The 18,418-nt window shown below is 38.7% G+C and overlaps 1 protein-coding gene across 1 annotated transcript; it reads right to left on the bottom strand.

The window, feature by feature from the left end:
- On the bottom strand, nt 13,661-14,176 carry LOC107647029 (extensin-like). Its single transcript, XM_016351162.1, has one exon. The coding sequence runs from the start codon at nt 14,174-14,176 to the stop codon at nt 13,661-13,663; it is 516 nt and encodes a 171-aa protein (XP_016206648.1).

Genomic DNA, 18,418 nt, shown 5'->3' with positions numbered 1-18,418 from the left:
TGAACTTTGAAGTCTTCAGGAATGGTCTTCCAAGCAGGATTGATGATGGCCTTCCTGAGTCATTAGGGGGCATTTCCAGGATATAGAAGTCAATGGGAAATGTGAGCCCCTTAATACTCACTAATACATCTTCAACAATTCCAACTACTGTAATGATGCTTTTATCTGCTAACACAAAACGAGCTGCCGACCTTTTTAAGGGAGGGAACCTTAAAGTATCATATATAGAACTACCTAAAGGAATAGTTTCTAATTCATGAATTTTGTCTTTATGTGTACATAAATCTTTTATAAACTTTGCGTATTTAGGTACCTGCTGAATAACATCAAAAAGGGGAACAGTTACCTCAACCTTTTTGAATATTTCTATCGTTTTGGGATCAAGTTCCATCTGCTTTCTGGGCTTCCTTGCAATATGTGGAAATGAAATAGGAAGGACGTTTTCTGCAGTGTCTGCATCCTTTTGTGCTTCATTCTGTGGTTGGGCTTCTTCTTCTTCAACCATGTCTTGTATGTCCTTTTCCTCTTCAGCTGAGGCGTGTTCTGATGGGATTGGCTCTTCCTGATTCCTCTCTTGCAGTGTGGTTTCGGACCTTAGGGTGATGGCATTGATGCCACCCTTTGGATTGGGTAAGGGATGAGAAGGAATCCCACTGGAGCTTGCTTGTTGAGTGTTTGAAGTATTGGGTGATGCCAGCTAAGAGATGAGAGCTTGTATAACGGATGCTAGGCCATTAAGTGAACTTTCCACGTTCTTTTGTCCTTGCGCAATGGATTGAAGTGCCTCGTCACTCAGAGAGGAACTAGATTGAGTGATCTGCGGAACTTGTTGTTGGTTGTGCTGTGGTCCTTGGGACTGCCTCAAGTAAGGTGCTCTGTAAGGCTGGTTCTGGTTCTGCTGCCTGTTGTTATTATTATTCCACCTCTGATATCCTTGATTGTCTCTGCCTCCTCTATTATTGTTGTCCCTCCAACTCTGGTTAGAATTATCTCTCCGACCTTGGTTGGAATTGTCCTGCCATCCATGGTTGTAACTGCCACCTTGATTGTATCATTGATTGAGGCGGTCATAGAAGTTATGAGTGGCTGCCACAGTGTTGTCTTCCTGCTGGAGCTGCGGACATTCATCAGTATAATGGCTATAATCAGCACAGATTCCGCACACTCTTTGTGGGACTAGCTGTTGGCTTTGCTGTGCTTGTTGTTGACTCAACTACATCTGCTTCAGTAAGTTGGTCATTTCACATATACTCTGAGTCAGAGCAGTAGTCTCCTTGCTAGAAGATACCTCTGCAACAGCTTTTGACCGGCCTTGTTTCTGTCTGTGATTCCTAATAGATTCAGCCAAGTCGCTGATCAATTGCCATGCCTCATCAGTGGTCTTGTACTTTTTCATAGACCCATTGCTAGCACTTTGCAATGTGGTCTTATCTTGAGGCCTCATGCCCTGTGTGACGTAGCCGAACAACACTATCTTGTCAATCATATGGTGGGGGCATACTTCCAGAAGGTTGTTGAAGCGCTCCCAGTATTCGTAAAGAGTCTCGGATTCGTCCTGAACAATCATGGAAATGTCTTTCCTTAGTTTATCAGTAACTTCAGCTGGGAAGAATTTTTTCAAAAATTCTCTTCTAAGCATATCCCAGTCAGAAACGGTTGCTGCAGGTTGAGTGTAGTACCACTCTCTTGCCTTTCCCTCAAGAGAGAATGGGAAGGCTTTTAACAGAATAGAAGTTTCATCTGCACTATCACGCTTGACAGTAGAACAGGCTTCTTGGAAATCCCTAAGGTGCTTGATAGGCTCTTGAGCAGGTAAGCCATGAAACTTAGGCATCAAGTTGAGCAGTGCAGTCTTTATTTCAAAGTTTGTAGCCACCGCTGGGTGATGCGCTTGAAACGGTTGCATTGTAAAATCAGGGGCTCCAGCCTCCTGGATAGTAACTCTCCTAGGTGGTGCCATGTCACCTACACATAAATCAACCGAATCAGTAGAACGGGAGCTTGTTTCTCCCTTACATGACGTTTCAGATTCGTCCTCGGGGAGGACTAACCGACGCCGAGCTTGCCTTATACGGGAAATAGTTCTTTCAATCTCAGGATCAAATACTGGCAAGCTTGGATCAGGAAGTGAACGCGTCATTTAATGAAAGAAACATGCAGCTCATAGTAGCAAAATAAAATAAAATACAAATAAATAAATTCCAATCAATAACTTAGCACTCTATTGCAAGTCCCCGGCAACGGTGCCAAAAATTGACGTGGCAGAAATTGGTGAGTTAAGAAATTATTATAAGAGATGCGTTGCAAGTATAGTTCTTAACCAACCAAAAATTCGCTTATCAATTTAGAAGTGGTTGTCACAAAATTAGAATTAAAATACTGGGAGTATGAATCCCAGGTCGTCTCCCAACGAGTTGCAGAAATGTGTGCTATTTTATTAATCAGATGTTTCTAAAGAGGTTTGAGTTGATAAACAGAAAATTAAATCAGAGAATTTATGTAATTTAAATAAAATCCTTGACTGGGAGTAGATTAGTTGGAAGTCCTATCCTTGATTGAGTTCTCCCAAGATCAATTGATAATTGAAGGTTGCCTGCTCAGTTATCCTTTACCAGATAAAGGAAAGTTAAGCAAGTTGGAAGTCAGTTTCTATTCACAAGTTCTAATCTTCTCCCTTGGGAAGGACTAGTGTTAGTGATTAGAGGGCGACCCAATGCTAAACCCAACTATAATTTTACTCTTGAGCATTCCAACTCAAGGTCCTCCTTTCAATTAACTCCCAATCAAGTTATGGAACTACTCGCTCATTATGAATGTAAACTTCGCAAAATAAGAAAGGGAAATAAAGGACGACATGATAAATAATAATCAAAGAGATCAATTAAAAATAAAATAGTTCTTGTATTAAAAAATTCTAAAAATAATCCAATAGTAATTTTGAACAAAATAAGGATAAGAAAGAGTAAGTGACAAGTAAGGAAACAAACTAGAATGATGAAGTCTTGGCAGAGGTAATAACTCTTCTCAATATCCCAGTCGAAAAAGCAATAAAATCAAAATCCTAAGAACTATGAATGTGTAGAGAGAAAACCTAGAGGAGGAGTAAAATTAGATCTAAAACTAAAATTATGCGGAATGAATGTTGTCCTCTGGTCTCTGCATGTTCCCTGGCTCTAATCTGCTTTTCTGGGCCGAAAACTGGGTCAAAATATGGCCCAAAATTGCCATCAGCAAATTTTGCAAATTCTGCAGATCGCGCACGTCACGCGATCGCGTCATCTAGCGTTTTGCCTTGCCACGCGTGCACATCGTCCACGCATTCGCGTCACTCTTGCAGCTTCCAATTCCCGCGTTTGCGTCAGGCACGCGAGCGCGTCACTGCAATTTTCTGTATTTCGCGCGGTAGCGTGAGCCATGTGACCGCGTCACTTCTCGCTGGTCATCTCCTCAATTTCTTGTTTTCTTTCCATTTTTTGCAAGCTTCCTTTCCAATCTCCAAGTTATTCATGCCCTATAAAACCTGAAACACTTGACACACAGATCACGGCATCGAATGGAATAAAGGAGAATTAAAATATATAATTAAAAGTCTCTAGGAAGCAAGTTTTCAATCATGGAGTAATTTCGGGAAGGAATTGTAAATACATGCTAATTTAATGAATAAGTAGGTAAGAATTTGATAAAACCACACAATTAAACACAATATAAACCATAAAATAATGGTTTATCAATACCCCCTGGACAAAATAAAGGCAAGTTACAACCAATCAACCATCACTAGCTCCAGATGATCAAGTGCCTAGCCATAAGCAGAGAATGGAGTTGAAGCCCCTTCCACCCCACCTCAAGTATGCTTATCTTGAGGATAATCAGAAGCTCCCAGTTATCATTGCAAGGGAACTCACTTCCCAACCGGAGGAGCAGTTGCTTAGTGTGCTGAGAAGACACAAGAAAGCAATTGGGTGGAGCTTGGCGGATATAGTAGGCATCAGCCCTCAAGTTTGTGAGCATAGGATATTTTTAGAAGAGGGAGCAAGGCCTGTCCGTCAACCTCAAAGGAGACTGAACCCCACCATCTTAGAAGTTGTCAAGAAAGAAGTGACCAGGCTACTTGAAGCAGATATCATCTACCCCATCTCAGATAGTGAATGTATCAGTTCAGTACAAGTGGTACCCAAAAAGCCTGGAGTCACAACAGTAAAGAATGAGCATGGAGAGCTCTTGACAACTAGAGTACAGAATTCATGGAGGGTTTGCATTGATTACAGGCGTCTCAACCAAGCTACTCGCAAGGATCATTATCCCTTGCCATTTATTGATCAGATGCTTGATCGCCTGTCAGGTAAATCTCACATTACTACTTTTTAGATAGTTATACAGGCTATTTTCAAATTCATATAGCTCCTGAAGATCAGGAGAAGACTACTTTTACATGTCTCTTTGGAACGTATGCATACAAAAGGATGCCTTTTGGCTTATGTAATGCACCAGCTACTTTCCAAAGATGCATGATGCATGATGAGTCAGATCTTATTGAGAACTGTATGGAAGTTTTCATGGATGATTTTAGCGTTTATGGTGATTCATTTAGCCTTTGCTTGGATAGTTTAGCTAGAGTATTAGACAGGTGTGTTAGTTCAAACCTTATTTTAAATTTTAAAAAATGTCACTTTATGGTAAAACAAGGCATTGTACTAGGACATGTTGTTTCTAATACTGGTATTTCTGTAGATCCAGCAAAGGTAGATGTCATTTGTAGTTTACCTTACCCCTCCTCCGTGAGGGAAGTCCGTTCGTTCCTTGGCCATGCAGGTTTCTACAGGAGATTTATCAAGGATTTCAGTAAGGTAGCATTGCCTTTATCTAGACTGCTGCAGAAAGATGTTGAGTTCGAGCTGAGTAAGGACTGCATGAATGCATTTGATCAGCTAAAGATCGCCTTAACTCAAGCTCCGATTGTGAGAGGACCAGACTGGAGCCAGCCATTTGAGATTATGTGTGATGCTTCCAACCATGCAGTAGGAGCAGCACTAGCTCAGCGCGAAGGTAAGGATCCCTTCGTAATTGCTTATGCTTCTAAGACCTTAGACGCTGCTCAGTCTAATTACACTACCACTGAAAAAGAGCTTCTGGCTATTGTTTTTGCTCTGGATAAATTCCGAGCCTATTTACTTGGTACTAAGGTGGTACTGTACTCAGACCATGCAGCTCTAAAATATTTATTAGCTAAAAAGAGTCCAAACCAAGGTTAATACGCTGGATACTGTTGCTGCAAGAATTTGATTTAGAAATTAAGGATATGAGTGGTTCCCAGAATTTAGTGGCAGACCACTTGAGTCTCCTTGAGCACATCAAAGATGACTGTACTCCTATTAATGATGCTTTTCCATTTGACAGCTTGCACACAGTATCTGAAGTAGTTCCTTGATATGCACCTGTAGCTAATTATCTAGTTAGCCATACTTTCCCTCCCAATTTTACTAAGCATCAAAGAGACAAGCTGAAAAGCAAGTCCAAATATTATATATGGGATGGCCCATATTTATGGAGGTATGGTGCTGACCAGATAATTAGAAGGTGTGTGCCTTAATCAGAATTCCAGTCCATTTTAGAGGCCTGCCACTCCTCTGAAAGTGGTGGACATTTTGGCCCTTAAAGAACAGCTATGAAAATTTTAGACTGTAGATTATGGTGGCCCACTCTTTTCAAGGATACTGCTGCCTTTTGTAAATCTTGTCCCCCATGCCAAAGGTTTGGTAATATATCTAAGAGGGATGAGATGCTCCAACAGATTATGCTATTTTGTGAAACTTTTTATGTTTGGGGCATTGACTTCATGGGTCCATTCCCAAACTCTGATGGTTTCTTATATATACTGTTAGCTGTAGATTACGTATGTAAATGGGTGGAAGCAATTTCTACCTGCACTGATGATGCTAACACTGTTGTCTCCTTTGTTAGAAACCATATTATCTGTCGCTTTGGATCACCACGAGCAATCGTGAGTGATCAATGCACTCACTTTTGTAACAGGAGACTAGCAGGATTACTGAAGAAGCATGGAATCGTTCACAAAGTGGCAACAGCTTACCATCCCCAGACCATTGGGCCAGCAGAGGTGTCTAACAGAGAAATAAAGCGCATTCTAGAGAAGATAGTAAAGCCTCATAGGAAGGACTGGAGCACCAGACTTGTTGATGCGCTCTGGGCATATCGGTCAACGTACAAGACACCCATTGGGATGAGTCCCTTTGCTTAGTGTATGGAAAGGCTTGCCACCTCCCAGTAGAGGTGGAGCACAAGGCTTTCCGGGCTGTGAGGGAGTGCAACATAGGATTTGAGAAAGCTGGTGCTGAAAGGAAGCTGCAACTAGCAGAACTGGAGACCCTTTGAGTCGAAGCTTATGACAACTCCAGATTATACAAAGAGAAGGTGAAGGCTGTGCATGACAAGCATATCAAGAGAAGAGAATTCAGACCTGGAGATCTGGTTCTCCTTTACAACTCCAGGCTGAGACTCATGCCAGGAATGCTGAGATCCAGATGGGAAGGCCCCTATAGAGTAGAGAAGGCAGAGCCATATGGAGTCTTCCACCTGAGTCATCCCTCAAATTCCAATTTCATCAAGGTCAATGGACATCGCTTAAAGCTTTATAATGGTGAGAAGATGAAGGAACACAATGAGCTAGAGGTCTTCCTCTTGGAGGACCCACCAACAGAAGCAGAATGAGCTTGAAGACTGTCCAACTTAAGGACGTAAAAGCAAAGTGCTAGGTGGGAGACAACCCACCATGGTATGATTGTTCCCTTTTATTCTCAGTCTTATTTTATTTTATTTTATTTTATTTTTATTAGCATTTATCCATAATTTCTGCATATTCATCTGCATGCTGCATTCTGCATTCTGCAAAAAAAAAAAAACCTGCACGACGCGCAAGCGTTGCTGACGCGTCTGCGTCATATGTGCATGCGAGGTAAATAGAAAGTAAACAGAGAGTTACGCGGGAGCAGGGCTGGAAGCGTGCTATACGCATAAACAAGCCCACGCGTACACGTCCCTCATGCGTACGCGTGACCTTGCAAATCGGCATAAATGGGTGTATAGACAAATCCCTGACGCGCACGCGTCATAAGCAATTTTGGCATATGTGCGTATCTGAACAGAGAGTTGTGCGTGTACGCGGCTACTCTCGCGCCAATTGCACAACCCATGTCACGCATACGTGTCCCTGACGTGTACACGTCGCCTGAAATTTGCACGCCCCACGTGTACGCGTGATGTACGCGTACGCGTCGCATGCGACGCACAACTAAAACACCTCAGCGCCTGATTTCACATCTTCCACCCCTCCAATCCTAATTCTTTTCAATACTAATTATCTCTTCTTTCTTCTTTCTTTCTTCTTCCTTATTCTTTCTTCCTCTCTATTTCTTTCTTCTTCCATGCATTTTTATGTTGGTGTTAGATATTTCAATTGGTGATTGTTTTCTTCTATATTTTGCTTGTGGATATATTAGGATGTGATTTGACAATTAATACTAATTTTGGGATTGCATGCATGTTGGACTTCATACTTTCCTTAACATATTTTACATGCATACCAAGTATTTGTGAAAAATCCGTATCGCATTGTGAATTATTAATTATTCTATTCTTCTACTCCACTGCCTGTTTTTCATAAAACCCTTGCAATCTTTTATTAATTAATTATAATTATCAATACAAACGTGATTGTTAGTTTGTTACATTGGATAATCAAATTAAGCTCTTAATGCTTGATCTATGCTACTCATGCCTTTGCCGGCATGCCAATAAACATCTTGCATCTAATTATCTTAATTTATCATGCTATATTTCCATTGATGTCCTAACTACATGGAATCGCGACCATGTGTTTACGACATTCTTCTTTACCCTGGCATTGATTATCCCTTGTATTTTCCTCCTCCGGGTTCTAGCTACTTGATTTCATGTTCCTTTCTTTTCTCCCTTTTCAGGATAGCCACCAAGAAGGGTAAAGAGAAAGCCTCTAACAAACCACCGGTGATGAGAGGAACAAAAAGAGTGCTAGCTGCAGAACCATCCTCAACATCAGTCAAATCATCCACAAAATGAGTCAAGAGGATCATCAAGGTCGATGAAACAGAGAAAGCCTTTCCAGCAAGGGACACTACACGGTTCACTAACTGCTACTGTGAGCAGATGTTCCCCATCCTGGCTGAGCAGAACTATAACAGTGAGCACCTACTCATCCTCCATACCCATATTGTTGATTTTGTAGAGCCCTGCATTGAGCGCAGACAATGGAGATTCTTACGGAGATAGCCACGGCAGGTCAACCTCTCATGGGTAGTTGAATTCTACTCCAATTTTCACATGCCAACCCTGCAGTCTGTCTATGTTCATCAAAAGTAAATCCCTATCTCCGAAGGGGCCATTCAGCGAGCTTTAGATCTCCCCCCTACCCCAGAAGGATTGGACGCATATCAAGAAGCCTCTGTCAAGCGCCAGACATACCAATTTGACTGGGACGACGTCTTCAGAGTTATAGCACAACCTGGCAGCAGATGGATCTATGGATACCATCAATCCCGACCTAAGGGCATATTGGCTTCAGCACTTACCTTGGATGCTCGAGTGTGGGCACAGATTATGTCTCACTACATCTTTTTGAGCACTCACAAGTCTTCCTTCACTGCATATATGACTGTTCTCCTGTGGTGTATCCTTACAGACCAGCCTCTCAATTTACCAAGACACCTCCGATATGCCATGGGACACGTACAGATTGCGGGCAACCTATCCTTTCCCGCCTTAGTTTCAGATATAGTCTCGGCAGCCGGAGTCTCCTACAGAGCTGGAGACACCAAGACCATAATTTCACGGGATGATCAGATTGTCCCCAACAGGAAGTATATCAGACCTGTAGCAGCCACTACCAGCCAGACCGCAGACCCGGCCAGAGATATTCCTTCACCTTCCACATCACAAGCACCTTCAACAAATTAGTTGCTCCTACAGATACTTCAGAGGTTGGACCGGCTTGACCGGCAGGCAAAGTAAAGAGAGCACCGTAACAAGCACCGTAACAAGCACCAATTTATATACCTCAAGGAGCTGATTGTTGGTAACCACCCACCTGAAGAAGAACCAGACACTCCGGACTCCACCTCACCTACCAGCACCGGGAGCCATGACAACCCCGATTGTGGAGATGCTGTTACCAGCCCCCCTTTGTTCCTGACTAATGCCATGTTTTAAGTGTGGGGAGGTCGGTCAGTACCTGGCTTCTGAAGGTAATCTCTCTCTCTTAACACCAACATTTTAGTTTTTCTTTTGTCAGATAGAATAGATTGCATGATAATAATTGTTTGCATGTATGTTTGCTTGGTTAAAATAATAAATTTCTTTTCAAGACTCTATTTTATAATATTTCACTAATTTAAATTAAAAAATTTAAAAAAGAATTTGTTTGAAGACTGTAAATTGGAACATGAATTATAGCTAAGAATACACAACCCAGTGAGAATTTTGAGCCTAATTGTATGGTTACATTATCTAACCATGATATTTTATTCTTGTGTGTTTTCTTCTCTATAATTGTAATCTTTATTTTATTTCACTCTATATGTCCAATGTTTAGTGTATTCACATGCTTGCATATGATTGAGGCCATTATTTGATTATTAGCTCACTTATCCCAAATAGCCTACCATTTCAATCACCTTTGTTAGCCACCTTGAGCCTTTTAATCCCCATTTGTTCTATATTTTACCACATCACTAGCCTTAAGCGAAAAAATAATTAATTACCCCAATTGAATCTTTGGTTAGCTTAAGTTAGAGATTGTGTATCAACTAAGTGTGGGGAAACTATGGGAACATGGGTTAATAGGGAATGTGTTATGATAAAATATTAGGAATTTGGGTACCTACTAATGTGAGACCAAAAAATTTAAAAAATCCATGTGCATTGATACGTTATGTTTAGTTTTATATTTTTAATAAAAAAATTCAAAAATTTAATTAAATAAATAAATAAATAAATAAGGGGACAAAATTACCCCAATGTTAAGTTAATGAAAAATCAATGCATATGTGAAAAAAAAATTAAAGGAAAAGTTGATGCATGAGTATGAGATGTAAAAATAGGAATTTTGGGTAGCTACGCATAATTTTAGAGTTATATAGAGTGTGTGTGTGTATAGGTGAGAGCTTAGGTTAGTCAAGGATTCAATTTATAGCTCATTTAGCCATATATATATCCTCACCTTTACCTTAACCCCATTACAACCTTGAAAAGACCTCATGATGTTTGTATTGGTACATTAAATATTTGTTGATTGGTTAGGTGAAGAACAAAGTTTAGAAAGCATGACTAGAGAAGACTAGAGTGGATTACCCCATACACTTGAGTGATTAGAGTGCATATACACTACTAGTGAGGGTTCAATGCTTGATTCTATGTTCCCTACTTTTATGAGCTATCGTCTCACAAATTTACTTGTCTTTTATTATATGATTTGAATTAGTGGAATTTGATTTATTTTTGTCTTGGAGAACTTGTTTACTTTTAACCAAGTAGGCAGAAATATTTTAGCATATAGTTGTATTCACATATAGGTTACATTTCATGAGTCTTACTTTTCCCCTATTTATTCTTTTGATCTCCTTGAGCTTAGCATGAGGACATGCTAATGTTTAAGTGTGGGGAGTTTGATAAACCACTATTTTATGGTTTATCTTATGCTCAATTGAGTGGTTTCATCAAGTCTTTGCACACTTATTTATACAAATTGCATGGTCTTACAATTCCTTCCTAGTTTTGTTCTATGGTTGAAAACTTGCTTCCTAAGCCTTTAATTTGTGTATTTTAATTCCCCTTTATACCATTTGATGCCGTGATCTGTGCGTTAAGTGTTTTCAGGCTTTATAGGGCAGGAATGGCTTAGAGGATGGAGAGGAAGCTTGCAAAAATAGAAGGAGCACAAGAAATAAAGGAGACAATCAGCGAGGAGCGACGCGCACGCATGGCTCACGTGTGTGCGTGAATTGGAGTTTGCACAACAACGCGTGCGCGTGCCTGACGCGTACACGTGACATGCGCGATCTACAGAAATTGCAGAAAGTGCTGGGGGCAATTTTGGGCCGAATTTGGACCCAGTTTCTGGCCCAGAAATATAGACTAGAGCCAGGGGACGAGCAGAGACTCAACACACATTCTCATTAGCATAGTTTTAGTTTTAGTTGGAGATCTAAGAGAAAAATTACTCGTCCTCTAGGTTTTCTTTTACATTCATAGATTTCTAGTTTTATGCTTTCGCTTTTGGATATAAGAAGAGTCATTACCTCCATTGAAGTTGCTATTCTAGTTTGTTTCTTATTCCCTTACTCTTCCATATCCTTAATCTTTGTTCAGAGTTACAATTGGATTGTTTCTAGAATTTATTAATGCAAAGGATTACTTTTACTTTTAATTAATTTTCAGTTATTATTTATCATGTCTTCCTTTTATTTCCTTTTTAATTCTATGCAAGTAATTTTCATGTCAATGGAGTAGACTCCCAACTTGACTTGGGGGTTGATTAAAAGGAGACCCTTAAGTTGGAATGCTCAAGTGATTAGTTAAATTGGAAGTTGTTGGCTAATTCTCTATTTACTAATGCTAGTCCTTCCCAAGGGAGAGGATTAGGATTTGCGAATAAGAGTTAGCTCAATCACTTGACTTTCCTTTATTTAGTAAGGGTTAACTAAGTGAAAACAACAACCTCTTGATGCTACACTTGAGAAAATTCCAATAAGGATAGAACTTTCAATTAATCATTCCCCCGGTCAAGGCTTTTTATTTTGAATAAATATATCTCTTTTAATTTTCATTGCGCTAATTTACAATTATTTATTTTCTGTTATTCAACTCTCAAAATTTCTCGGAAAACTCCTGATTAATAAGATAGCACCCTTTTGTCAACTCGTTGGGAGACGACCTGGGATTCATACTCCCAGTATTTTTATTCTAATTTTATGAGAACCTTTCTAAATTGATAAGCAGATTTTAGTTGGTTAAGAGCTGTGCTTACAACGCTGTTCTTATATTATAAATTCTTAACTGGCTGATTTCCGTCGTATGATTGGTCCCCCTTTCTTTTTCAAGAGTAGCTCCTCATGGATTTATGCTCTTCTCTTCTTTCCTGTTTACATATGCTTATTTGGAACCAAGCAGATACTTTATACTAACCAAAGATGAAGCAACTAGTATTTTAGCCAAAACAGAGCATTAACATGTCAAGGTCAGGGTCAATACAGCAACATATCATAAAGCAAGTTTCCAACCTCATTCAAAGACAACTTTAGTCAAAAAAATAATCAAAGACAACTTTAGTCAATTTATCATTCAGCATTCCAGCTATTGCACCTATTACTCCCCCTTTTGTCATCAAGGGTGGATAATAAGCAAGATCAACAAAGACATCACCTTAAACCTGCAAGAAGGTGTTAGAACACAGTTCAAAATATCTAATAAATTAAAAGTAATGTCAGCAGTTGTTAAGATATTACAGTCATCCAGAAATAGGAAACATAAGCCCCAAAGTAGCAAAATAAACAGAATTCATGAGACAAAAACAGCAGTCAGCAGCAGCGTCATGTAGCAACCCTAGGCATCCAAACCATTTTCCTCCGAATCAACTTCTTCATCAGCATCAGTGGCAGGGTCTTCATACTTTTGAAGGTTATCTGTGAAAGTCATGAACACAGCCACTCTATCTCTTGACTTTCGGAGGAAGTTCTCATGTTTGCTGGCTAGCTTTCTTTGCTATTTGCTCATAGAAATCATGTGATTAGATTGGGAGACAAACTCCTGAACAACATCCTTTACAACATTCAGCAGAGCAGATTTCTGGCTAGTAGAGATGGAGTTACCCTCGGTGGAAGGAGGAGGAGATTCCTCAGGGATAAAGTCATCATCATCATCATCCAATACAACTTTCTCTGAACGAGTGGTTTCCTTTTGTTATTTCACTGAACTACCCCCTTTTAGGTATGAATGTCTATTTTCATAATCCTCATTTGATAGGTCAACACCAAAATGCTCAAATATGCAAGTTAAAAATATGCCATAAGGTAGTGCTTTATCTTTCTCACTTCTAACAGAATCAAACATGTATCTAGCCATCAAATAGGCAAAAGAGATTTCTGTTTTTGTGATTAGGGCATACAAAACAAGTGTGTCTGTGTAGGAAACCCTTTGATATGAACCACTTTGAGGAAGTAAGATGTAGTTGACAATTCGGTGCAACTAAGCACGTTCATATCCTAGGACTTTATGAGTGGGTGTGATGCCATCAATTAAGGAAACATGTTCACAAATATGAGCCAAAGCATCATGGTAAGATATACCAACCCCTTCATCCCACTTTACAGATGTATAAGCACACGGCCCAACATCAGTGTACTTTAAAGAATCACTGATTGTTTCATCATTTAAAACAATGTCTCTGCCCTTAACATAAGAATGTACACTTCCTTCATGGTAAGTCATATTTGCATAAAACTCTTTAACCAACAGAGGATACACAGGTTTTTTGATTTTGAAAAGGTGATTCCAGTCTAAAAATTCTAGATTTTCAACAAAAGGAAAACCTTTCTTTTTCAAAGTTGGTAAATCAGCAAGAAAAGGGGGGGCACATAGTACGATACTGAATCTCTCCTTCATAAAAATCGTGGTTCATGGCAGATTTGAATCGATGGGAGTTATAGTTTGAGTGAGAAGTCATGAAGTGAGATTTGTGAGCAAAAGGATCAATGTCTGGTTCTCTAACTGATTTGAGAGGGAGACGAGGGTTACCTCTTTGTGAACACAATGGAACAGACCTTGGCTTAGGTTGTGTTGACTCAGGAACAGGTTCTTCAGCAGTAGGGCACTTTCCCTTGGATGAGCTAGGTTTCGAAGAGCTTGGTTTGGAAGGCGTTGCATTTGGTGGTGGCATCGGCTTGGCAGAGGCAGGATATCTTGGTGTGGTCTTGGTCTGCGCCATGGGATTAGAACGAGGAGGAGAGGTAGGAGGAGAAGGTGAGGGAGTGAAGGTCTGATCTCTTGAACGAGTAGAAGGCTTTGTTTTTGAAGGAAGCTTGTAAACTTTTTCACGAGGAGGCCTTTTAACAATGGTTTTCTTCCTCATTTGGTTAGTTTCAGGCTTTTGAGGGAAGAGAAGCAGTAAATATAGTGGGAAGAAACCGAAAGGTTTGAGGAGGAGTTATGGAGGGAAGAGAAGGAGTGTTGGTAATCGTACCCAAAAGAAAGTTTCTCAAACCATGCAACTGCATTACCTTTTGATATGACTTGAAAATACATGACCTCATAAAAAGAAAGATTTTATTTGATTTTAAAATAAAACAGGAAATTAATTTTAAATTTTAAAAAATCCTTTTTGAACAAAAAAAAAATAAATCAACCTGAAAGCCTTTTTGGACAAAATTTGCATCACAATAACCAACTGCAAAAAAATCATCAATCTTAGGATACCAAAGACCAAAATTGGATGAGCCATGAGCATATCTAATGATCCTCTTAACTGCAGAAAGATGTGACTCTTTTGGTTTGGATTGGAACCTAGAACACAATCCAACACTTTGCACAATATCGGGTCTAGAGGAAGTTAAGTACATAAGAGAACTACTCATTCCTCTATACCTAGTCTCATCAACATCTTTCTCAGTTTCTCCCTTATCTAATTTTGAATTAGGGTGCATGGGAGTTCCCATGGGTTTGGCATTTTCCATACCAAATTTCTTAACTAATTCCTTGGCATACTTCTCTTGATGAATGAAAATACCTTTTTCAGTTTGTTTAATTTGTAGCCCAAGGAAAAAATTAAGTTCACCCATCATACTCATGTCAAATTCACTTGTCATGAATTTTCCAAATTCAGAACAAAGGGATTCATTGGCTGATCCAAAAATAATGTCATCAACATATATTTGGACTAGAATAAAGAAATCATTAGAGTTCTTGATAAATAAAGTTGTGTCTGTGGTGCCTCTTTGAAAACTATTTTTCAAAAGAAAAGAGCTAAGTCTCTCATACCAAGCTCTAGGAGCTTGTCTTAAACCATAGAGAGCTTTTGATAATTTGAAAACATAATTAGAATGCTCTTTATTTTCAAAACCAGGTGGCTGCTCCACATACACTTCTCTATCTATCACACCATTCAAAAATGAACATTTCACATCTATTTGATATAGTTTAAAACCACAAAAATGCAGCATAAGCTAAGAGAAGTCTTATGGCTTCCATTCGGGCAACAGGGGCAAAGAATTCATCAAAGTCTATTCCTTCTTCTTGGTCATATCCTTGTACCACTAGCCTTGCCTTGTTTCTTGCAATGCTACCATCCTCTCCTAACTTGTTCCGAAAAATCCACTTGGTGCCAGTCACTTTCTTTCCACTTGGCCTTGGAACTAAAGTCCACACTTGGTTCTTCTCAAACTCTTGGAGCTCATCTTCCATTGCCTTTACCCAAGAAGGGTCACCAAGGGCTTCCTTGACGTTTTGAGGCTTTATTTTAGAGAGAAGGGCAATGTTTGTTCCTTCATTTGCCTTTCTTGTGGAAGACTGAGTTCTAACCCCATGAGAGATGTCCCCAATAACAAATTTCTCAGGATAATTCTTCAAGAATCTCCATTCACGAGGTCTGGTGGACTTGGAGGCAGATTCAGATCCAAGGGATTCTGGGTGCTGCTGGCTTCAAGGTTTCCTTCAGATTCATGAGACAAAATGGAATTGTCTCTTTAATTTTCAGCAACAGCAGTTTCTGGTCAGCTTGAACAGAATTTCCATTTTCTTGATTTTGCACAGTTTCAACGTCCTTTTGAGCTTGATTTCCTGCATCATAATCTTCCAAAATACTTTGCACCAAGTTAGTATCACAAAATGTAACATGTATAAACTCCTCAATAATCCTAGCATCTTGATGATAAACCATATATGCTTTACTAGTTGTAGAGTATCCTACAAACAAACACTCATACGCCTTTGGATCAAATTTACCCAAATTATCCTTGTTATTTAAAACAAAACATTTGCATCCAAAGATGTGCAAGTAATCTAAGTTTGGTGGGTAGCCTTTCCAAAGTTCATAAGGGATTTTCTTCAAAAATTTCCTTATGATTGTTCTATTCAAAATGTGGTAAGCTGTGTTAATCGCTTCAGCCCAAAGGAATTTTGGAACATTACTCTCACAAAGCATAGCTCTTGTCATTTCTTGTATGCTTCTATTCTTCTTTTCACCACACCATTTTGTTGTGGTGTCCTTGGACAAGAGAAGTTGTGAGATATTCCAAATTCCTCACAAAAACATTCAAATAAATTGTTTTCAAATTCAGTTCCATGATCACTTTTTATAGAAGAAATCTTTAAATCCTTTTCATTTTGAATTTTCTTGTAAAAAGGTTCAAAGGCCAAAAAGGCTTCATTTTTGTGTGCAAGAAATAAAACCCAACCAAACCTAGTATAGTCATCTACAATCACTAAACCATAATGTTTACCACCTAGGCTTTGAGTTTTTGTTGGACCAAATAAATCAATGTGTAGCAACTCAAGTGGTCTTTTAGTAGAGATGTCTTCCTTTGGTTTAAAAGAAATTTTTGTATGTTTTCCCATTTGGCAAGCATCACAAGTGATGTCTTTGTCAAACTTTATCAAAGGAAGGCCTCTTACTAATTCTTTCTTTACAAGTTTGTTTATTTGAAACATACTTGCATGACCCAATCTCTTGTGCCATAACCACTTTTCAGATTCTTTAGAATAAAAACATGCTACATTTTGATCCTTTAGTTCATCAAGAGTAAGTCCATACATATTATTAAAATGCTTGGCAACAAAAATCTCTTCATTTGTCTTCTCATTAACAACACAGCATTCAAGTCTTTTGAAAGTCACTAAATATCCTAAATCACACAGCTGACTTATACTCAAAAGATTGTACTTCAAACCACATACCAAAAGTACATCATCAATGAAAGTAGATTGTTCATTACCTACTTTTCCAATAGAAATAAGTTTACCTTTACTATCATCTCCAAAGGTCACAGAACCTCCATCATACTTGTTTAGTTTGATGAAATAAGTTGACCTTTCAGTCATGTGCCTTGAGCATCCACTATCCATGTACCACATATCCTTTTTGTTCTTGGATGCTAGGTAAATCTGCATGAAGAGTTTTAAGTAGCCTTAGGTATCCAAATTAATTTGGATCCTTTGAAGTTAATCCATCTTGGTTGCCCAAGTGCATTGAAATCACAAACAACATTATAAATTTGGTTTCTCACAACTCTCTTTTCAATGAAACATTGTGCATATGAGTGATCAAATTTTTTTCAATTAAAATAATGATTTTCTGATACATGTTCCTGAAATTTAGATGAGCTACCATGCTGGAAATGATTAAATGATTGAAATTTTATGGTTTTTGGAAGAGGTGTATTTCTTTTGACAAACTAATTTTTGTTATAATTATTCCTCTTTTCAAAAGCATTTTCACCAGAATTTTTGAAAACTTTTGGGTTTTTCGAAAATGAGGTTTTGTTGTAAAAAAGTGGTTTCTTGAAAGCGACCTCATTTTTTGAAATGTATCCCAAACCTGGCCTATTTGAACTAGGTTCAGTTCTTGGTGAAGGCTCAGTTTCACTAGTGTATACTTCATCAAATTTTTCTTCAAATGTTGGAACATATCCAATACCAGATTTGATTGGTGTGGATTTAGTATTTGATGAAGAAGCCACAAATTTTATAGAGGAATCATTGAAAACTACATCTTCCTTGGCTATATAGCCTAAACCAGATTTTTAAAATAATGGTCTTTGACTTGCAAGTAATCTGTCCAAGTTACTGGAACTTTGAGCAAATTTTGCTAAGTCGCCATTCAGTCTTTTAATCATATCATTTAATCTATCATTTTCAGCAATTAACTCATGAGAAGGATCCACAATGTGATTTTCTTTTAATTTTTCAAGTTCAGATTTTAGAAATCTGTTTTCTTCAATGATGTTTAAAGCACATTCAATTTCCTTCACTTTTTTTTTAAAAATCATTTTTAGCTCTTAACACATCTCTTTCAGATCTGCACTCTGATGAGTAGACTTTTGTACGGTTTAGAATTCACAATAAACTTTCGTTGCAATATAGTTTCTAAACCAACATTAATCCTTTCATACAAAAATTTGTTTGTCACAAGTAACAAACCCCTAAAATCTATAAACCAAAGTATTGAACATCAGGTCGTTCTCCCTAGGAATTGCAATAAAGTGTTCTTGTTATTGGTTATGAGTTATATTTTGGGGTTTTTGATGAGAAACATGAAAAGTAAATGGCAAAGAAATTCAAATAACAAAAGGCCTTGGTAAGGGTTGGTGGTCAAGTATCT

The sequence above is a fragment of the Arachis ipaensis genome, chromosome B06 (assembly GCF_000816755.2).
Source record: "Arachis ipaensis cultivar K30076 chromosome B06, Araip1.1, whole genome shotgun sequence".
Taxonomy (NCBI): domain Eukaryota; kingdom Viridiplantae; phylum Streptophyta; class Magnoliopsida; order Fabales; family Fabaceae; genus Arachis; species Arachis ipaensis.
Note: the sequence above shows the minus strand (reverse complement) of the source record. Positions and strands in the feature narration are given on the sequence as shown.